We start from the raw sequence: 24,040 nt of genomic DNA on the forward strand, positions 1-24,040 counted from the left end.
AATCAATGGCAGATGCAATATAATTTGGATAAGTATGAGGTTATTCATTTTGGGAGCAAAAACAAGAAAGCAGATTACTACCTGAATAGCTGAAAATTGGGAGAGGGGAGTGTGCAGCAGGACCTGGGTGTCTGTGCACCAGTCATTGAAGGTAAGCATGCAGGTGCAGCAGGCGGTAAAGAAGGCAAATGGCATGTTGACCTTCATTACGAGACATTTCGAGTACAGGAGCAGAGTCTTAATAAGGCCACATCTAGAGTATTGAGTGCAGTTTTGATTTGATTTATTATTGTCATATGTATTAACATAGTGAAAAGTATTGCTTCTTGCACACTATACAGACAAGGCATACTGTTCATAGAGAAGGAAATGAGAGAGTGCAGAATGTAGTGTTACAGTCATAGCTAGGGTGTAGAGAAAGATCAACTTAATGCAAAGTAAATCCAGCTAAAAGTCTGACAGGAAGAAGCTGTTCTTGAATTGGTTGGTATGTGACCTCAGACTTTTGTATCTTTTTTCCAACAGAAGGTGGTGGAAGAGAGAATGCTGGGGTGTGTGGTGTTCTTAATTATGTTGGCTGCTTTGCCGAGGCAGCAGAAAGTGTAGACAGGGTCAATGAATGGGAGAATGGTTTGCATTTTGGGTTGGGCTATATTCATGGCCTTTTGTAGTTCCTTGTGGTCTAGAGCAGAGCAGGAGCCATACCACCAGAAATAATGCTTTCTATGGTGCATCTGTTAAAGTTGGTGACAGTCATAGCTGGCATGCCAAATTTGCTTAGTCTTCTGAGAAAGTAGAGATGTTGGTGGGCTTTCTTAACTATAGTTTCAGCATGGGGGGGGTGGGGGAGGAATCAGGACATCTTGTTGGTGACCTGGATACCTAAAAACATGAAGCTCTCGACCCTTTCTACTTTGTCCCCATTGATGTAGACAGGGGCATATTCTCCTTTACGCTTCCTGAAGTCGATGACAATCTCCTTCGTTTTCTTGACATTGAGGGAGAGATTGTTGTTGCCGCACCACTTCACCAGATTCTCTCTTTCATTCCTGTACTATCTCGTCATTGTTTGAGATGTGATCCACTACGGTGGTGTCATCAGCAAACTTTCAAATTGGAGGAAAATTTGACCACACGGTCATAGGTGTATAAGGAGTATAGTAGGGGACTGAGAACACAGTCTTGTGTGGCACTGGTGTTGAGGATGATCGTGGAGGAGGTGCTGTTGCCTGTCTTCACTGATTGTGGTCTGTGAGTTAGGAAGTTCAGGATCCAGTCGCAGAGGGAGATGCCGTGGCCCAGGCTACAGAATTTGGAGATGAGTTTCATTGGAATAATGGTGTTGAAGGCTGAGCTGTAATCAATAAATAGGAGTCTGATATAGTTGTCCTTGTTATCTAGGTGTTCCAGGGTTGAGTGCAGGGCCAGCAAGATGGTGTCTGCTGTGAACCTGTTGTGGCAGTAGACAAACTGTAATGGATGCAGGTAGTCCAGAAGGCTGGAATTCATTTGTTTCATGACTAGCCTTTCGAAGAACTTCATAATGATGGATGTCAGAGCCACCAGCCGATAGTCATTAAGGTACACTGCTTGGTTTTTCTTAGAAACTGGGTTGATGGTTGTCTTCTTGAAGCTGATAGGGACTTCAGATTGTTATAGAGGTTGAAGATGTTTGTGAATATTCATGCCAGCTGATCCGTGCCCGATCTGAGTGCTCGTCTGGGTACCCCATCCAAATCAGTCGCTTTCCGTGGGTTGACTTTTGAGGAAGTTGTTCTGACATCTGCAATGGTAACTCCCAGATGCAGGTTCATCCAGGGTGGAAGGCATGATCTCTTGCTCAAAACAGGCATTGAACTCATTCAGGAGGAGTGTGTTAGAGCCAGCAATTTTACGATTTCATCTTGTAGTCTATTATGTCTTGCAGTTTTGCCATAGTTGGCAGGGGTCAGTGTGGCTAGCCTGGTACTGTCTTTTGGCATCTTTAATGGATCTGCTTATCTGGCTTTTTTGTATAGGTCAGTGTTGCCTGACTTGAATGCCTCAGACCTGGACTTCAGCAAGCAGTGGATACCCTTGTTCATCCACAGTTTCTGGTTGGGGAAACACAGGGATTTGCCTTTTTGCGACACAGTCTTGTACACATTTACTAATCAAGTTAGTTACTGCAGTGGCATACTCGTTCAGGCCAATCTCACCCCATGAGACAAGGTCCTTGTGCCCCAATAGTAATAAGTGGAAGTCAAGCTAATTGCTGCCTGAAAGTCACTAGGGTTGTTGTGGTGCATTTTATCTGGAATAGTTCCCTTGTATAGGTGGCCAGCTGGCCTTTGTACTTTGAGTTCAAGAGCTATCAGTCTGGATGCAATTATAAGTCTGCTCCCCGCTAACAGAAACTGCAGTTCCCACATTCACTTCCATTTTTAATAGGTGGCCATTTACTAACAGGTCCACCATTATGGGGGCAATGGTTGTTGTGGAGATGCAACTTAATTGCATTGTCCTAGTTCTCGGTTGTGTGCCTAACCACCAACTATAGTCTGGTATTGGCCTTCTTTTAAGATAGGATGCATTTTGACTGTCCCTTTGCCTGAGTTGTGGTCTTCTATTTGACATCCCCCATGATTCCTGAAATCCTTCATCTGCATTCTCCAGTTATCGTGCTCTCCCAATGGCATTCTGTATAGCCAAATTAGGTTCTGTCAATTAGATCATAGCTGTTCTGCACCTTAACACTATCCAGTCACCTTGATTCTATAACTGTTAATACCTTTGCTCAACACAAATCAATTAACGTGCTTTGAAGTTTTTAATTGACCTAGCTTCAACAGCTTTTTTCTTTGGAGGATGAGGGGTGGTAACAGTAGCAGATTTCCACCTGTGATATGCTTCCTGATATCCATGAATGGCCAAGTTCTAACTTTTTTCTTTTGCTGCAACTTCCTGCTGTCATCCATGTTATTTAAATTAGTAACATCTGTAAACATGGATTATGGCTCTATTCCTTTGTTTAACCCATTCGTAAATGCTGTTGTTTCACAACATGGTTGGTTAATTTAGTTGCACTATGATAGAGTCAAAGCTAATAGTAGTAAAGCTTATATTAAAATAAGAAATACACAATACCCCAGAATCTGAAGGATACTACAAGACATGGAACAAAAAGTTTTAGAACATTAAGGAGCAACTTTTTTCTTTTCTGTATGGCATGCTTTGCAGAAACTAATTCAAGTACTTACGAGTCAGAATCTCCATTTTGGGAAACAGATGTCTGGCCATCTGTCTTTGTACCATTTCCAGACGGTTTCATTATGAATGCTTGGCTGAATGCCAAGATTTTAAAATGGGTTCTCTCAGAAGTAAGGATGCTTTGTTAACAGATGGGCGTGGCGTGTTTGCTATGATTGATTAACATCTTTATGAGATTCCTTGTTCTGTTTTAAGTCTATGCGCTTATTTGGACAAGATTAAAAGGTGTGAAATGAAGGAAAGGTTCTGTTATTGATACCGTGACTGGCTATCCAATTGATACTTATATATGGTTGCAAGAACAGTAGTCTCTTTTCATTTCAAAGCAGATTTCTGAATAGATGTTCTTCCCCTCATCATTTCAAAAATTTCCATTGTTATATGGCTCATTGGTTCTGTACATAATGCATACTGGGTGAGTATGGAAGGGCCTCACAAATTTTAAAACAACTGGAACAAAGTTCCAGAAAACTGAGGCAGTCATGGAACAAGCCCACCTCAGCACTTGCTTATCCTGGTAGTCAACTCTATCTATTGTATCCTGCCCTCGCCTTCCAGAGCGAAAATTGCATCTGGTGGGCTCCTATGAATTACCTGTCTTGGTAATGAAAATCAGTCTCAGATCGGTAACTGGACGTCCCTGGTTTCAGACAGCAACTCACCATCATCTTTGTAAAAGCCATTATGTTCGTCTTGCCAGCAATGCTCACATCCCACGAATGAATAAAAGCAAAATTACTTACGACCTCTTCTCTTCATTAGTCATTGGAGAACAATTTTCTATTCACTTTATGCTCTGGAGCAAGTTGTAGAATTAGAGCATACAAAAATTATTAGCTATGGATGACACAGTCCTCTAGATTTATGATCCACAATCCAAGCTATCAGCTCCTCAAACCAACCATAAAGCCTTTTGCTAGGTTGTTCAAGTAAGAATTCCTACAGAATATAAACTTTGGATTGGGCAACAGCAAAATAAATGTAATTAATTATGAACCACAGCTCTTAAACTGTACTGCATCATTGTACTGTGTTGGCAAACATCAGGCCCAAGCTCTGAAGAACCAATCACTCAGGGGAAGAATAAACATGGAGATATGATATTCTAACCTGTATTGCAATCATGAACATACAATGATTGAGCAGACCTAAAAGAATCTTGTATTAATCATTTTGTTATTTGGAACTGAACCCAATAAACTTCTGATTCATTTTCATGACAATACAAAATAATTCAAGTGTATAACAAATAACCAAAGTCCAATGCATAATGTATGTTGCTGAGTCTAACATAATTAGCAAAATTGGCCAAGTTTTGCAGTAATAGGAAATATTTTCCCTTTTTACTGCAGTAAAACAATTAAACAAATTAAAGGCTTTTCTTACACTCAGCAACACCATCTCATACAAGGATTTGACCAAATGATTCTCTTGTAGAATGGAAAGCAAGGAATTCAACCTCCATGAACCAAAAACATTTGAAACATAATTCAGCCCAGGCTAAAATATTTACATGGCAGTGAATGAAATGGATACTGCAAAAAAAAAAGCAACTCAGGATCCCATGCTGAGCTGATCCAAGACAAGCTTCGTTAGATTTTGATACATTTGGCTGTAAAAGAGAGCACAATAATCAACGGACCATATTATGCACATCACTTGCAACAGACAACATACAACACAAGCCTATTGATACACAAATGACTGGAGATTTACACAACCTGAAAGTACATTCAGCATTTAGTGCTTTATCCTAGTTCCAATTTACACTTATCGTCATTATGGAAGGCACATATCTTTAGAAAAATGAACTTCTAACAGAAAATTGAACTCTCTCAGAGCTCAGCTTTTATGTTGACTAGTTTAGCCAGACAGTCTGTAACGTCCAAATGACCATTTGCTGTTGTGCAAAAAAGACAGGATAGAGTATTTCTTCATTTCTATATTCACTATGAATAATTGGCTAAGATGTCGACTCCTTGGTCTCCTCAGTCCCATTTTCATTCCCAGGATCCTGTGATTGAAAAGGGACGTTTTGGGCCAACATTTTCTTGGTTGCTGTTACAAGCTTGGAATAGTTTTCTGGATTATAACGTCTGCGATGTTTTGAATGCAGCAGAGGGGCTCTATCCTTGTTTTGTGATAAAAACATTGGAGGACGTTTCAGTTTTTCACCATCTTTCAAAGATTCTGGGAGTGACTTCCTTTTGCTTTCTGGAAGCAACATGATGCACAGTACTGAGAGGACAGCAAAAGAGGCAAACACAACATGAAGAAGAAAAAAGCCACGTTTATTGTGGAGTTTCATTATTGGCGACGTTGCTTTTCCAATACAGCCTGTTGCCAGAATAAGGCCTAAGCCTGCACCTCTGCAAAAACATTTTACAAAGATAAAAATTAGGAATTCATGAATATAGATAAAAACAGACATTATAACTGTTTCTGGAACACCTAATCATAATTCATCTAATTCATAAAGGGACAGAATGTGTGTCAGAATAACAATAAAGCAAATGGTGCTCACTGTTACTCATGGGCAAATGCTACCGCAGTTTCAGGTGAGAAGCAGGTAATCAGCTAAATGTGAATATTCAGAAGTTGTTACCCGAGTTTTACTGTTCCACCGTCAGCTTCAAGAGCATTTCAATCTTGGGCTCCTGATTTTGTTTGAAATACAATGGAACTTTTTTTTTGCTCAGTAAAGTCACCTTAGAACATTGAAGTATAAGCATAACAACATGATAGATTCTGACAAACAAAATCAATAATAAATCAACCAACATCGCTGGCATTAAGAGTTAACTATTGCAAAAGAAAAGTTTCATTCCTTTAGGGCTGGATCCCATTTAGGCAGACTTGATCTTTTCTACGTATTGGTGTTCATGACTGAGGCCAATATAATGAGTGAATATGGTGGCGGGTGGGGACGGGGTGCGAGTGAAGAGAGTTAGAAAGGAAAGCTAACACAAAGATGAGCTGAGTTTCAGGTGTGCTGTGGATGAACACAAAAACTGTGCTACTCCTAACTTGTTTTGGTGATCTGAAGTCATCCAATATGATTTTATATAATACTTCTGTTATATTGATTGATTGATTCATTCATTCATTCAACTTATTCATTTAAATTCCTGCTTGGGTCGCAGTGTCTGGTACAGTATTTCAATTTGTGCCTCGGTTTTTCTGGGCAAGAAATGTGTGAAGGAATCTAACTGTGGCTTTCACATCAATTTCCTTGAGAACCCATAATTCACTTTAAAATCTTGATTTTCAGAAACACAACCACAGCTTTAAATGAGGACTTACTGGATAAGTCAAAAATATACTATCTTTTTCCAAACAAAATCAGTTGATATTAGATATAACACTTGTTCCAAACATACAATGGCGGCACAATCTTTCACACACACAAAAAACAAAAATTGTTCTACTGCTCATATTCCCAGATGGGAAGAGGATTCCACCACAGTAATAAACCAGAGATCAAAATATTCAAACCAAGTAGCTTAGAAATATAAAAGGTCTAAATGCACGTTATGTGGGCTTCTGTCTATTATCATGACAAGTTACTGGTTAGAGATGTTATGGATTATGCTGACCATGCCAAATGAAAGACCAGCACTTTCCAATACAGGTAAAAACAGGGAAGAAAGGACCTTGCAGCCTATCATTTCAAACTGGCCTCTGACCTTCCACTCTTATGCGATTTTAATAGCAGACTGCATGCATCAACCTGAGTTTCTGCTTCAACATTGACCGCTGTGAAATTTTGCCAGTAGAGGGAGGTTCTTTTTCGGGGGAGGTGGAGTTTGGAGAAAAAAGTCATAGGCAAGTGCAAAAGCACACATCATTAAAAACGTAGTAATGCACTACCTGCAGACAGTGTTGAAAATAACGTGCAGCTTTCAAAGGTGAATTAATTTTGAAATAACTTATTAAAAGATATTTTAATTCTAGCTTTTCATTGTTACTTCTAGACATTTGTAGTTTTGGAATGTATTACTACATTGCATATTTGCCATTTTAATTCAGATTCAAGGTCTCAAATTTTAGTGACAAGTCTGTAAAAAGTCTGCAAAAAATTGACATGTAAAAAAAATCATAAAACCTATTGCTGTACTTACCTAACTACAGTTGGAATAACCTCGCTGGCAAAAAATATGCTCAGTGTAACAACAGCATAGGCTGAGAACAGACCCAAGATGGAGAGAGCCAGGCGAAAGCCTTGATGCAGGTCTGCAGGAAAAAAAAAATAAACAGTTGGGGGTGTAATAGAGAAAAGCATAAGTTGATTACCAAATAGGTATTTTGGGGGAACCCGAGAAGGTGATGGAGCAGCACGTGTCTCCAACACAGTTGATATTCATGGACCTTACATTCCAGGGGGATGATGACAACTTGGGGACAGTGTAGAGATCCTCACACAAAACTTCTGTGAATGTCTGACTCCTGTATGGCTCATGGCAGGTTGCTTGCTCTCAATGACCATCATATTATGGTGATGCAGCAGGGAAAGTTAAACCTCTCTTGATCCCACAGCATCCTTCATAAGCAGAACCATTGAGGTGGGCAGAGGCTGCTGGGATGAGGGCCAGTCACACCTGTCTGCACACCATTGTGTGCTAAAAGCACACAATGGAGAATGACTGTGGTAGATACTCTTATTCCCATCAAAATATGGGCCTAACTGATGAGTTTAGTCACCGTGAAGGAAATCCATCAATGGTAAGCTTCCACAAAGTAAAAGGGAGAAAGCCCCATACGGCACTGAGCACCCGGCCTTCATCTCATTCAGGAACCAGATTTTCACTTCAGACTGACAGGAACATAGCTCATGATAACAAGGAGCCACAGAAAGGCTGAAATTAGTGGGAGTTTATTTACAGAATTGAATATTATGTACAAGTGATCAACACCCTTGTCCATGTTGTGCAACTACAACTTTTTAACCTTCCCTAACCTGCTCTTATATCTAGGTGCAGCCTACTGGTTGCTACATGTATTCTATGATAACCTTGGTGGACACACTCGGTAGGGCTAAGACATGGGGAGGTGCCCTGGCTCTGCTTTCAAGGTTCAGCGGATCTGGAGCTGAAGCGGTCCTTTCCCACTCTGTCTTTGTGTCTCCAAAACATCATTGCGAGCCTCCACCAAACCTAGCAATCGCTCCAGGGAGACATCGAAGAACTTTGGTCATAGAATCCCTGTAGTGCAGAATAGGCCATTTGGCCCTTAGACCGACTCTCTGACAGAGTATCATAAACAGACCTTCTCCCCTACCCTATCCCCATAACCCTATACATTTCCCATGGCTAATGGGATACTAAGGGGCTATTCATGGCCAATCCACCTAACTACATCTTTGGACTGTGGGAGGAAATCAGAACATATGGGAAAAACCCACACAGACACAGGGAGAATGTGCAAACTTCACAGTCACCCAAGATTGGAACTGAATCTGGATCCCTGGAGCTATGAGGCAGCATTGCTAATCACGGTGTCAGCGTACCACCCTATTGTGCCATGTGGCGTGTTTCCTGACAGCCATCATTTCTCAGCAAACTCCATAGTGTGACGACTGCACACAGGAGTAACCTTTATATGTGGCAACCGGATCATCGAAACACAGATGATGGTGGGGCAGGTGAATCAGATACCAGATATAGCATGGAACCCATGTCTGTTAATTTTTTTGACTTAAGTGTTGCACAATAGTGTGGCAGAAAAGTCAAAAAACCATTGTTGTAGGTAGCTCAACTCTGCTTTTCCCATCCAACATTGGACTTTGCCAATATCAGAGATTATACCATTCTGTTTTCACTGCTATCATATTTGGCACAACTGGATTTGTAACAGACACTGTAAACACAACAACATTTTCACTTCTTATTGCAATTTAGCAAATGTGATTTTAGTCTCTTCCAACTGCGACACACGGTCAAAATACTTCACTTTTTTAATTCAATTCTGAAAGATTGCTGTTCCAGATGACTTTACCTAGATGATCAGATAGTCAGTAGTTATTATAAAATTTCTCACCAAGAAACACCACAAATTGTATAGCTAGACTTAGAAATACTAAGACTTTTCTATTTTGAGCTAAAAATCTGTCGTAATCATCTATACTTACACTGTATAAGAGCAAGCAACAACAGTGATGACATTCCTGTGATGGTTGTTGAGAGCAGTAGAATACCACGTCGGCCAAACTTGTTCACAGTAAAATATAGGAAAAGGAGAGCCACACCTTCAGCACCAGCAGTGACAAAATAATTCAAGTAGAAACTGGGGCTATAACTAACGAGGCTTTGAGAAAAGCAGTGCTGAATTCCACTGCCGATAAACCTAGAATGAAACAAATAAGGTTATATTCTCTTGGTGGACTCACTAATTGCTAACACACTAATCAGAATAGAAATTCAGGAGGAGGGTAAGTAGATGTGATAGCTGGTGGTAAGATGGTAATAAATAGGCATTTTTATTTTGTACAAACCAGTCATCTTTAAATCTCAGTGAAAATATGCACTAATAATGCAATAAAGCAAAACTGTCTTCAGCATAGGATTTTAATTTCTTGAACAAGATTATGAGAAGCCATCTTTTATTTTCAGCAGAATTTCTTCCAGTCTTAATTATGAAACTGGTGAGTGCACTTCATTGTCCAACAGTCACCGTCATTCATTCTCCAGGCTTACACATGAAGAATGATTATTTGGGAAAATTATGATACAAAGCTATCAACATCTGTAGAATCCACACCAGTAAAAGTCAGTAGACCATTAGAAGCAGAACTAGGCCATTTGGCCCCTCGAGTCTGCTCCGCCATTCAATCATGGCTGATAAGTTTCACAACCCCATTCTCCTGCTTTTTCTCCATAATCCTTGATCCCTTTACCAATTTATCAATCAAGTATCTGTCTTAAATGCACTCAATGATCTGGCCTTCACAGCCTTCTGTGGTATTGAACTCAACGGATTCACCACCCTCTGGCTGAAGAAATTCCTCCTCATCTCAGTTCAGTCTCTTTACTTGGAGGCTGTGCCCTCAGATCCCAGTCTCTCTCACTAATGGAAAGATCTTCCCCATGTGCATTCTATCCAGGCCTTTCATTATTCTGTCAGTTTCAATGAGAAGAGCAATAACAAATGACTTTGAAAAAGATCACCTTCGTGTTAAGGTAGAGGGCTCTAATAGTGCTAAATTAGAAAATAAAGATCATTGAAAAACAGACGGCATAAAAGAACTTAAAAGTATGCAAAACAGGACAGCAGTCAATATAAAAGATAGAGAAGTCTCATGCTACTTGTATCACCTAGGTCAAGTGGACAGTCAGTAAGGGATTAAGCCAAGAAAGCGACCTTAATATCTGCTATGAGAGATGCTAAATAAATATTGTCACTGTACATATAAATGAAGGGGAAACACGCATACAAGGTAGAAGCAGGACTAGACGATTTGGCCTTTTGAGCCTCCTCTGCCATTCATTATGATCATGGCTGATTATCAAATTCAATACCCTTAACTGCCTTCCCTCTATATCCCTTGATCCTTCTAACCCCTGAATTCCTTTTTGAAATTAGCGTGTTGGCCTCAACTGCTTTATGTGGTACTGAATTCCAGAGATTCACCACTCTCGGGGACAAAGGAATTTCTCCTCAACTCAGTCCTAAAAGCTTTACCACTTATCCTTAAACTATGACCCTTAGTTCTGGATGCCCCAGAACACTCTCTGAATCTACCCCATCTAATCCATCCCCTTTCATTCTTCTAGACTCCAATGAATATAATCCTAATTGATTTAGCATGAACACAACACAAGTTGCTACGACTTGATGAAATGCAAATTTTCTAAGCTACTTAAATGTAGAACACTCAAGGAATGAATTAGCAGAAGTGCCATTCTCCCAGAAGACCAGTGGGTGAAGGAATGTTACATTTTTGGGCGACTAAAGAGCCTTGCATCAGTAGTACAACTGTTAGAGAACACCTGAGACAGCATTAGGTTAGAAAGGGATGATCCATCAGGAACACAACACTGCTTAGTAAAATGTATATATTAGTTAAATCATATAAATAAAATTACTTATTGTAGATTAAGATAAAACGATTATGCCAGGAATTTCAGAAGAACATTTTTAAAATGATGCCATTTGAGTTCATGGTACCAGAAGGTAAAATAATAGCACGTCTCAAAGTTTAAAAAGCAGAAAACAGGGTAGATGGAGTATTTTGGATTCTTGTGCTTTAGCTAGTGGCATGATGCATGAATCTATGCAGTGACCACTCCTCAAAATGAACTGGAGCTGTGCATTAGCAGAATGTCAAAATTTATGCTACGATAGTTTCTTGCATGCAAGAAACTGCAGGGTGATGAACAGTTTAAAATTGTGGATACGTGAAATTAAATTACATACAGGATATCAACTTTGGCTTAACTATTTTCTCAGTTTAGTAATCAAATTCTTTGTATTCCTACATATAAAACTCAAAATTTGATTTTCCCATTTCTTTGGCCTTTTCCAACTGCATTTGTGTCTTTAAATATTTTGTATATTTGCACCACTGTTCCATTACTCATTGGCATCCTTCATCATGGCATGTCCCAGGAAGTTCGAAAGAAAATTGTAGTGGAATACAAAGGAAGAAAATTAGGCTTTTTTTTACTTCCCCATCACCATCAAGGACAAATAAATCACATTCATATAGCACCTTTCCTATCTTAGGACTTTCCAAAACACTGAAGTACAATCACTATTAGGCATGAACTCATACTCACTATTTTGTTTTGGCTACACATCTAATTCCCAACCAAGGAACTGCAGCTCAATTGTATCTCAGCCACGGTTCCTAATAACAGCCAACCTTCCAACTTGAGTAGGGTTACATTCCATGAAACAATGTGTACTTTTGCATTTGCAAGAAACTACGTTAAAGCATTCAAATTCTTTTCACATATTCTCTTTAACTGTAGCCATGGTCTATCGCCCTCAATTTTTTGGCAGATTTTGATATGGTTAACTACACCATCCTTCTCTAATTCTTGTCTTCTGCTGTCTATTTTGGCAGAGCTGACTTTGCTTAGCTGGGTTTATCCTATTTGGCTATAAGCTTATAGCCGGCGTGGTGGGCTGGTAAGATTGCATACAAGACCAGAAGTTGTGTTCACACCCTGTTTGACGCTGCCAGAGTTCCCAGCCCTGTTCTGCTGGCAGGATTGGTTTTGTGCCCAGGAAGGGTACAAATGCTGACCCCTTGCTAGTGATAATAAAGATGCTACATAAATGCAGATCACTATTACACCACATTAGAGATGCAAACTGATCAACGTACATCCAAGATAGCAGGACAATGTTTCAACCATTTTCTGAAATAAAACAAATGGACCTTGGAGTAGCAGAACAAGTTTATTACTAAACAGCTTTACTTACGTGGTGAACCCCAATATTAAGATGTTCTTCCAAATAACTCGAGAGGTTGCCATATCACACAAAGTATACAGACGAGACTGTGTATATTCTCCAAACACGGAATCCATTTCTGTGGTTGAGGGTGGAAGAGGTGGGAAAGGAGGCAAAATTCTCAATCATGATCTTTAATACACTGAAGGATGATATGCATGCCGTATTTTAAGATGCTCAGAACTTATTTTGAATAGTGTGTCCATTATAACCAAGATTATTAGGAGAAACTCAAAAAATTGCATTTGTTTTCTCTGGAGAGCAGGACATTGAGGAGAAATGTGACATTGGTCTCCAAAGTGTTAAAAGTTTTGCCTGCATATTGACTAATTGTCCTCTAAAATAGTCCAGTAAGCATCACAGTCTTACAAAGGAACTAGTTTGGCCAATACATATCAACCTTACCAGTGATGCTAATATCCTGAGAATAAACAAATTGCCCTTTACTGGCAACCACGCTTTTCCTTCCCATTCGACATACTCTAACTTGTCTCCTAAATCCCATTGCTCCTGTCCCTTCAGAACCTCCGTAACACGTACATCTTTTAGCCAACCATCTTAATATTTGGTTCTTCAGCAGACAGTATATGGAGATGCCGGCGTTGGACTGGGGTAAGCAGTCTCACAACACCAGGCTAAAGTCCAACAGGTTTATTTGGTACTACAAGCTTTCGGAGTCTCGCTCTGCTGACATTCACCTGAAGGAGCAAGACTCCGAATAAACCAGTTGGACTTTAACCAGGTGTTGTGAGACTTCTTTTACAGTCTTTGACAGACAACAGTTAACAGACTGATAACAGATTTAAAAAATAGACTTTTATTTATATTTCAAATTATGTTGCTCAAGCTTTCCACGTAGCCTCAAAAAATTCTATGAAATGCATTTTTCATGGAAGGATATTCAAAATATTAACCTGTCTTTGTCCTTCCTGCTGATTTGCTGCATTTCTAGAAGATTTTGTTTCAGATACACATGGATGAAATAGAATTGCAGATTGCAAGAATAAATTGATAATCACATAATAAACAGGGCATTACTGTGTGTCCTTGTAGAATAATGTAACCAGAAAATGTCCGTGGAAGACATTAGCATAGGTCTGAATTGCGGCGAGTCAAGGATGGTGGGAGGAGTACAGGTTTCGATGACTTGCCAGTTTATACAGAACTTCCTACGTGTAGTTAAGTGGAAAAACAAAATGCACTTTAGGAAACAGACTTGGTGGACTTGTTCTGTACACCGTTAAAACACTGTTGGAACTCAATTACTTCACCATCCCAAATCATGGTAGGTCACCTACCATTAAATACATTGCAGGGAGTGTATAATTCATCATCCATGTTGACACCATTACCAGTTGCTATACCCCGCAGTATTTGCTTACACCTCTCAATCTGTCTGGTTGCAAGAAGCCAGCGTGGAGACTCTGGAAATAAAGCTGGAGCACTGTAAATTGTTCAAAAATTCATTTAGTTCCATAAGTAGACTAATAAAATGTTACTAAAAATTTCACTGATCCTACTGAAAAAGAAAACAATTCTCCCCCAAAGAAAGATTACAAAAGAAATCAAAAACATCTATTTGTGCAGTGTACGTACGCTGAACAGTTCATGCACCTTACCATTTTGGGAATTAAACTGGATGGGGATTTAAGGAGATTGAAAATTAAGTGGCTTTAAGGCACCTTCATTCCACTGAGTAGACTGAAATAACAATAGCTCTAACAGGAGAGATTTATGTTGCTTATTTGTGATAAGTACATTTAAGCCTGAAGTCCTGTCACATTGATATTTTCAGTCAGATAACAGCATTTCAGATGATTAATCCAGTAAATATGTCTTCAGAAGCTACCATGAAAACATTCATCCCAATTCTGATGCAAGTACACCACTAAAAGAGTTATCAGCTAGTTAAAGTTTTGTATCCAAGTCACCGAAAGTGTAAATTCCTACTCAGATGTCAGAAAGTTTTATTCATTCATGGGATGCGAGCATTGCTGGCAAGACCAGCATTTACCATTTGCCCTCAATAAGATGGTAATGAGTGGCTTTGTTGAACTGCTGCAGTCCACTTGGTGTAGGTATACCCACAGTCCTGTTAAGGATATTGACCCAGTTACAAGGAAGGAACTGTTACATTTCCAAGCCATGGTGTTGTTTAGCATGGAGGGAACTTCTAGGTGGTAGTCTTACTATGCATCTGCTGCCCTTGTCTTTTAAGATGACAATGATTGTGGGTTTGGAACGTACTGTCAATGAGCCTTGTTGAGTTCCTAGAAATTATAGGAATGTTTCTAGAAATTATGAAGACTCAACACAACAGGTTTCCAACAGGCTTTAAGTATTGCAGAACATTTTGTTAGGAGAGTTCTTTTAAAATGTAATGCTCATTTTGGAACATGATTGCTTTATGGATTAAATAATTTAAGAAGTTATTCTTACTGCAAATGAACCATATGTTTTCCACCAGAATCAGAGAATGGCCACATTTCCAACTATTCGTTTGGACAAGTAGAAAATCTGAAGAAACAGAACATCCCAGCTAATATTTGCAACTATATTCTAGGATGTGACATTACAAGTGTGGCACATTCCATAGATGACACAATGCCTGAAAGCCAAGTATCATACTTCTTGTCTTAAAGTGAAAAGTTTTAACTATCAACTTGGGAAAGGTTGGGGTGCAGGTAAGACAGTATAAAAAAAGTCATATGAATCCATACCCAGGGAACCCTTCCAATCCCCTTTTATTCCATCTCTTTAAAAAAGGAAGGGGTATTCCAATATATATTTTAATAAAATGATCATTCATGTACAAACTGAAACAAAGTAGTATCCATAAATGTGTGCTCCTTTCAAGGCTCAGTCTTTGATCCAACACGATGCAAGTGCTGACACCTATGCAGCATGGGAGTGGGCAGTAGAAATAGGAAACCAAAATTCTGTAGAGAAATCCCTTCATTGCAATTCTAAAGATAGAGTTCCAACATACTAGCTAGCACTCAAAATAGTCCAGTATACACCAATAAGCAATCCATTGGCCCACAAATTTCCCTGAATGTGAAAACCTAAAAAAATCAACTTGGAGTTAGAATGGGCGACTTCAGAGTGTTCTGACTCAGTTAGTTGCACAGTATCTATGAAATGTTAGACTGGAAAAAAAAAGTCTAACTCCTGGGTGAATATACAACCGACCAACCCTCCCATCCTGACACACTGATTCATTCGCCCGCCCCCCACCGATCAAACCTCAGCACCCTACCACCTACCACTCTTCTCATTCAGACTCATTCACTAACACACTGAAAAGCTAAGATTCCAAAGTTTTTTTAGTGCAATAGTGAATGAAGACTTAGCAAAATACATGTACTGGTATAAACAGTGGGTGTGCTTGTCTTCTCCTGATGATTCTGCAATATGAAGGATTTCCAGAACAGGCATGCTCTGCATTTCTGAAGAGGTCTGTTTCAGAAGTCCAGACCAGAAATGCGGAGCTCCATCTCCATGTAAAGAAACAGGAGTGGAGAGACAATCCAATGGTCCAATGATTTGTCCATGTCAAATTGTGGATCTTGCAGTTCTAAAATCACACTGCGTTTTGGGGTTATGTTCAATCACGGTCTGCTGTCTGGCAAGGGAAACACAGGCAAATACTTCCTTCCTCAATACACCACTAGAAAAATTCACCAAAGGTATTGTTCCACCCACTTCTTAAACTGTTTCCTAGAGTCCGTGATGATGTCGTATTCCTGGTTTTCAACTAAGCCATTTTCTTTATTGATGGACCCATTGTCTTTCTGGTTCCTTCACAACTGCCTCTGGTATTCTGTGTCAAAGATATCGGAACATGCTGGCAAATTTGGAACCAGCATTTATAGGTACATCACATCATAATCTTCAGGTAGCACTTAGCAATTTAGAGTCTTCTTATTCACATATCTCTCACAAATAATCAGAGTGAACCATTTAGCTTCAGTGACAGGTTTTGTCACAATGATGCTAATGTCAAACCAGTCAGCATTTTTCTGCTCTTGCTTCTCAAATGTGGAGAGTACGATGTTGTTTCTAAATATGTTCCATTTTACTTCTGCATTCTGTTGGGGAATGTCAGAAAACGTATGACTGGTTGATGAGGGCAGCATTTCCTCATTGAATGAAAAAATTTCAAGATTGCATCCTAACCCTGATGCAAGGCAGGGACCAACTATATCACAGCTATTCTGTGATAGTTGTGTGTGTTGAAAATGTTATTTAGAGTCACATCTCGATCAGATCCAGCTGGTGCCAATGCTCTGAATCTTGGATGTCTCTCCAGGATACTATTGCGTAGTTTGTTCTGAAAGAAGGTCTTATTTACATAAAGTTTGTGGTAATGTGACATTGGTGCACCTTTGAGATTTTTTTAAAAAAATCATGTTCTCTGCAGCTCTCAGTTTTGCCAAGTTGTCTATAGAAGCCTTTTTATTGCTCCTTCAATGGTTTAATGGGGCTTGTTTATTTTTACTCTGGGTTGTTTTATGACCCTGCATTGTTAAGAGAAACGTCATGAGTTCGGGACAATCTTTTTCTTCCTACTGAATGTAAGTTTTCATTTTCTGTTTGGCTGCAGTGTTAGTTTTAGAAGGGACATCAAACTGAAAGCAGTGTCTTTCTCTCTCTCATCCTGATTTTGGAAATTCGGTTGGTTACTGAAAGCAAGATTTCTTGCCTTTCTAGAACAGAACATCTGTTGTTGATAACTTGACCAGAGTGTCTCCCTGGCATTCTGGGAAGCTGTTCTGACTTCAAACTGTTCTCAATGTATCCAGAGGCTGCTAGCAGTTACAAGGCTGAAAAGTCAGGATTTTTAATTCTCCAACCAAAGTATCAATTCCAGTATCACGTGAGCATTAGTCTTTGCTGTGTTAAACCTGTGTGTTTTGTGTATGGTTGATTGGAACATCTTAGGTATATTTGTTAAGGGTTATACATTATTGTGGCTGTTTTCTTTTGTAATTGATAAAAGTTAATTGCTAATTTTCTTTCCATACATGTTAACTATATTCTTAAATAAACTTTGTTTGATAAAAGCTTCCTAGTCGGTCATTTGAATCATACTTAAGGTGAGGCATATCATGCTTGTCCTAGCCGAATTCAAGGTGCAAAACTTATGATCCAGGTGGGTTCCATAAAACACTTGAGTTTCTGACCTGAATCATAACAGTAGGAACAAAGCTCAATTAGTCTCTATTCATTCTCATTTATCTTTCTAAGGCAGCCATGGCTCATGGTCTGTGCCCACTCTTGTATTGAAATCTCACAGTAGGTAAATACGTTTTGATGACAGCGATGTCAAATTCCTCATAAGACTAGTCTTGTCTCTGCAGTCAAGCACAACATCGGAAGTAAACTGGCCCAGTTTGAATTAAGAGGTGGAAGGAGAGAACATTTTCTGAACTGTGGTCAGTTCTTTTATCAGAAGTTGCAAATTCCTTACTGTGCACCCTATAACCTCCTCAGATTTTTCTTCTAAATAGTTTCTCTGCCAGATGAATGGACAATTTTTTCCCCCCACCATGATCCACTCAGGAAGTTTGGTCGCTTGTCAGGAAGCTGCGTCAATGCTCACCAATAAAGTTTCATGCCGATCATGGCTGTCTTGTGCACATATATTGACCAGAGTTATTCCCTTAGCTTCAACTCTCCCAAAGTATCCACAAGGCAATGGATTATTTAGCTATAGGTCAGACTTTTGTTCATAAATGTCAGGACATGTCTATAGGCTGGTAGGCCTGCAAGCCATATGCTGGAGATGGGGTGGGCAAAACTTCAAGGCTTCTTCTGAGGCTTTAGGCTTGTGCCATGAGGAACTTATATTAAGATACTGGCATTAGATGCAGTTCAGCAAAGATTGAGCCCTGGGATGAGAGAGATGTCCTACTATGACAAGCTGAGTAAACTTTATCTATATTATCTGGAGGTTAGAAGAGTGGGGAGCGATCTTATTGAAACATTCAAGATTAAGAAAGAGCTTGACAGGGTAGATACTGAGGCAATGTACTCCCAGGCTGCAGAATCTGCACAACTTCAGGATAAGAGACCAATCATTTTGTAGCAAGATGAGAAATTTCTTCAAAGGGTTTGAATATTTGGAATATTTCTGTACCTCAAAAAGTCCCTCACTGAATACTTCAAAGGCTGAGATAGGCAGGATTTTTGGTTTCTCAAGGAATCAGGAGATATGGGGGCAAACGAAGTGGAGAAATAATCCAAGATTAGGCACTATTATGTTGAAGATGGAACAAGCTTGACGAGCTGCATGATTTCCTTCTGCTTCTGTTATGTTCTAAACTCTTCCACATTTCCATTTCCTTTAAGACCTTCCTTAAATCCTCATTTCTCCATGCCTATTAATATCTCATGTTGTCTTTGCATTTGTTCTAGATTAGATGCCTGAAACAACAGCTGTTTTTTTCACATTAAGGCATCACATTAAAGAAAGCTGTGTTGATTGCATGACTCCACAAAAGCATAACAGCATAGCTGACAACATTAGTAGTCCTATCAAAACTTTTTAAACACAACTACAAGTGAAATTCAGCAGTTAGAATGAACTATATATGAGAAAAATGCCTTTTTAAAAAAAAAAATCACTACCTTAATGTTTCTAAAACAAAAATATCTTTGCACGTTCAAAAGCTGTGCACTGTTCACCAAGGCTCCTTAGACAGCATCTTCTAAACTCACCATTGATATAAATCAAGGATAAAGGCAGCACTCATGGGAACATCACCACCTGCAAGTTTCCTTCAAGCCACTCACCAACCTGACTTGGAAATATGTTGCTGTTCCTTCACTGTCACTGGGTCAAAATGCTGGAACTTTCTCACTAACAGCAATGTGGGTGTACCTACAGTACATGGACTGTGGCAGTTCAAGAAGGCAACTCTCCACTGCCTTCTCTCAGGCAATTAGGGATGGGCAATAATTGCTGGTCTAGCCTGCAATGCCCACATCCCAAGCATGATTTTTAAAAGACTTCATGCCTGTAATATCCAGGGTTATTATAAAGGAAAAATTTCTACAAATTTCCAAATTTGCAACAGAACAGAGTTGGTAGGTTTATGCTAACTGAGTTTTCTAACACAGTAAAATGACTAACTTACTGTTAAAGCACTTACCACCAATAAATGAGGAGTAATACGAAGGGGACAGTGACAACACCTTGTAAAACTCTCCAATCTTTGCATAATTCAACTAATCCTGGTAGCAATATCTCCCCTCCTACTGTGAAGAATCCAGCAATCATTGTGACTATCAATCGGTGTGGTGGGTCACACATCTCCAACCCTAGGTGGAAAATAAAGTTAATACTGGAAATTGAAAAATTCTAATATTTTGTGTTTCCAGCCTGACTAATCCTTTCTACAATTTAAAAGAAAAATGAGAATGAGAGAGAGAAAGAAAGAAGTGGCAAGCCTGGGGAATTTGACAAAGTGATTCTCAAGAATGGCACTGAAAAGGATGCGGACTAATTGAAGGCCAGAAAAAGCGGAGGTAGACTACAGTGAAACTAACAGAGTTTACTTTGGGGAGGTGGGGGTGCAGGGCATTGTAAAGCTGCAAAAGATTAAAGATCTAGAGATGAGCAAGGTGATGGATGAAAGGAAAAGGCTAATTTAGATTTTGTGGACTGGAATCCAATACAGGGCAGTGAGGAAACAAGTACGAAAGGTAAGGGCTAAGCTATGAGCAGCTGAGTTTTGCATATGTTTGAATAGTGAAAGATGGCAAATCGGCAAGAAGAAAGGTAATGCAAGTGCTCTAAAGATCAAGGAAGACATCTATGGAAGATTTCAATGGCATATGGGGTGAGGTAGGGGCAACAGACAGAGAAATGTTATAAAAATAAAAGCAAATGGTCTTTGTAATGGGTAAAATGAAATGTTGAGGTTGAAAAGTAATTGGCTGAGTCAAAATGGGTGGAATTTTCTCTTTTTTATTTGTAGAGTATGGCACTAGGCAGAAATATGGCACGGAAGCCACGGGCCCCAATGGCGGCTTCCATTGCCATATTGCTTGCAAAGAGATAAAAGGAAATCCGAGGGCTGGCCCCACAACGGCATACAGGCAGCAACTTAGGTTTTAATCAGGAATAGAGGCCTGATTATTACATTTAAGTGTATTCTAATACTGTTAGGATTCCCGTTACATTATGGAAGCAGAAGGGGAGAGAGACAATCACTATGATACTGTCCACACTTGCTGCTGTCTCAAAAAAGCAGCATGCATTATAAGGACTTCTTGCACCCCAGACATTCTCTCTTCCACCTTCTTTTATCGGGAAAAAGGTACAAAAGTTAGAGGTCACATACCAACTGACTCAAGGAACAGTTTTTTCCCTACTGCCATCAGACTTTTGAATGGACCTACTTCGTATTTAGTTGAGCTTTGTTTTTTTTTTACACCTAGCTATGACTTAAGAACATAACATAAGAACATAAGAAATAGGAGCAGGAGTAGGCCATCTAGCCCTTCGAGCCTGCCCCGCCATTCAATAAGATCATGGCTGATCTGTCGTGGCTCAGTTCCACTTTCCCGCCCTCTCCCCATAACCCTTAATCCCCTCTCTTATCAAGAACCCATCAACCCGCTTCTTAAAAATATTTAGCGAGGCAGCCTCCACCACTTCAACGGGCAGAGAATTCCAGAGATTCACCACCCTTTGAGTGAAGAAGTTCCTCCTCAACTCCGTTCTAAACCGCCTCCCCTTTATCTTGAGGCTGTGCCCCCTAGTCCTACTGTCTTTTTTGAGCGGGAAGAGTCTCTCCACCTCTACCCTATCCATCCCATTCATCATCTTATACGTCTCAATGAGATCTCCCCTCATTTTTCTAAACTCTAACGAGTACAAGCCTAGTTTATTCAGCCTCTCCTCATAGCTCAATCCCCTCAACTCCGGTATCAGCCTAGTAAACCTCCTCTGCACTCCCTCCAGGGCCAAAATATCCTTGCGCAGGTGCGGCGCCCAAAACTGCACACAGTACTCCAGCTGCGGCCTCACCAATGCCCTATACAGCTGCAGCAAGACCTCCCTACTTTTATATTCAATCCCCCTCGCTATGAAGGCCAGCATCCCATTCGCCTTCCTGACCACCTGCTGCACCTGCAAGCTGGGTTTTTGCGATTCATGCACAAGGACCCCGAGGTCCCTCTGCACCGTCGCCTGCTGCAGTTTTTCGCCACGTAAGTAATAGTCCTTCCTACCATTCTTCCTACCAAAGTGGACCACCTCACACTTGCCAACATTAAATTCCATTTGCCATTTCCTGGCCCATTCGCCCAGCCTATCTAGATCCTTCTGCAGACTCTCCACACCCTCCGCACAATTTGCCGTTCCCCCAATCTTGGTGTCATCAGCAAATTTCGACACCCTGCACTCGGTTCCCTCCTCCTCTTTCCCTTCTCTACAAACAGTATGCTGCACTGTACAGCACACAAGAAACAATACTTTTCACTGTATACTAATACATGTGACAATAATAAAATCATTATGTTCATCTACCACAATTGCCCACACAAGTCTAGAAGTTAGGCAGAAATCAAAAGGGGTACATACAGTTAATTGTGTTCAGAGATTGTTTTGTAACAAAGGGAAACTCAAGTTGCCAGATTAGAAATGAAACTAACATTATTAATTACTGAGAAAGGCAGTGAAAAAGTAATAGGAAATGCAACTTAGATCAAGCCAGAGTAAAAAGTAGCCAATTTCAGCAACTTGCATTAGGTTTAATGTCAAAATTAAGCACACGAAAGAGAACCTCTCTATTAAAATGAAGTAGTTGAGTATTTTGGCTTTTTTGAAGTCTCAACTTGATATCATTTGATTTGATTTATTGTTACATGTATTAGTATACAGTGAAAAGTATTGTTTCTTGTGCACTATACAGACAAAGCATACCGTGCATAAAGAAGGAAAGGAGACAGCGCAGGATGTACTGTTACATTCATAGCTAGGGTATAGAGAAAGATCAACTCAATGAGAGGTCAGTCCATTCAAAAGTCTGATGGCAGCAGTCTGAAGAAGCTGTTCGTGTTCCTCAGACTTTTGTATCTTTTTCTCAACGAAAGATGATGGAGGAGAGTATGCCTGGGATGCATGGGGTCCTTAATTATGTTGGTTGCTTTTCTGAGGCAGTGAGAAGTGTAGACAGTGTCAAAGGGTGGGAGGCTGGACTGGGCTTCGTTCATGACTCTTTGTACAAAGAACAAAGAACAAAGAACAACCCAGCATGGGAAACAGGCCCTTCGGCCCAACAAGCCCGCGCCGCCGCATCACCCTACACCTATTCTACCCTGCGTGTCTACGAATGGAACCCCTGACTTAGCCAGATTCAGGGGAGAATAGTGTCAATTTGGTAAAACCAATCAGCCTAAGAGCACATCTTTGGGGTGTGGGAGGAAACCGGAGCGCCCGGAGGAAACCCACGCATCCACAGGGAGAATGCGCAAACTCCCACAGACACAGGCCCAAATCCATGTATCTGCACAGCTAGCAGTGCTAGTCACCGAGCTGTTGCGGCGCCCATCTACCGGTCCAGGATCAAGCACACACACCGACACGAAGTACTAGGCCACTCCCGGAACCTCCAAGAGTAGCCCACGCACGACCCACCGTGTGCATGCCCCTCGTTTGAAAACGAGGTGGACCTCCACCTGCGGAATAAAAGACAAAAACATTAATCACAAGCCTGCCTTTCCGGTGTCTCCCGAGGTTCTAACCCTTATTTAATAACCCCTACCGTAACCCTCCATCCTCGTTTCACTCATGTGCCTATCTAACTGAACCTTAAACGAGTCCAACGTTCCCGCCTCCACCACCCTACTCAGTAGCGCGTTCCATACCCCCACAACTCTCTGCGTAAAGAACCTTCCTCTCATATCCAAATTATACCTCTCCCCCCCTCACCCTTAAATCATGTCCTCTTGTATTTGTAACCAATCTAGGGAGCAGTCTCTCACTATTGACTCTGTCTATTCCCTTCAGTATCTTATATACCTCTATCATGTCCCCCCTCAATCTCCGTCTTTCCAAGGAGAACAGTCCCAGTTTCTCCAACCTTTCCTCGTAACCCAGCCCCTCCATGCCAGGCAACATCCTGGTAAACCTCCTCTGCACCCTTTCCAGAGCCTCCACGTCCTTCCAGTAGTAAGGTGACCAGAACTGGACGCAGTACTCCAAATGCGGTCTAACCAACGTTCTATACAACTGAAGCATTACACGGCAGCTTTTAAACTCTATACCCCTTCCTATAAAGGCTAGCATTCCATAAGCCTTCCTGACAACATTCTCCACTTG

At 40.4% G+C, this 24,040-nt stretch overlaps 1 protein-coding gene across 2 annotated transcripts in view; it reads right to left on the reverse strand.

The window, feature by feature from the left end:
- Positions 1-4,387: 4,387 nt before the first annotated feature.
- Positions 4,388-24,040, reverse strand: part of slc22a31 (solute carrier family 22 member 31) — a 52,591-nt gene continuing 32,938 nt past the window's right edge. For both annotated transcript variants that reach the window (XM_080186857.1, XM_080186856.1), the window contains exons 4-9: positions 19,863-20,031; positions 14,004-14,149; positions 12,676-12,784; positions 9,377-9,591; positions 7,371-7,482; positions 4,388-5,618 (exon numbers count right to left, since the gene is read on the reverse strand). In XM_080186857.1, the coding sequence (XP_080042983.1) occupies positions 5,213-5,618; positions 7,371-7,482; positions 9,377-9,591; positions 12,676-12,784; positions 14,004-14,149; positions 19,863-20,031 (1,157 nt within the window). In that variant the 3' untranslated portion in view covers positions 4,388-5,212. The remainder of the gene's footprint in view (positions 5,619-7,370; positions 7,483-9,376; positions 9,592-12,675; positions 12,785-14,003; positions 14,150-19,862; positions 20,032-24,040) is intronic.

Source organism: Carcharhinus amblyrhynchos, chromosome 4, assembly GCF_965287045.1.
Source record: "Carcharhinus amblyrhynchos chromosome 4, sCarAmb.v2.hapA, whole genome shotgun sequence".
Taxonomy (NCBI): Eukaryota; Metazoa; Chordata; class Chondrichthyes; order Carcharhiniformes; family Carcharhinidae; genus Carcharhinus; species Carcharhinus amblyrhynchos.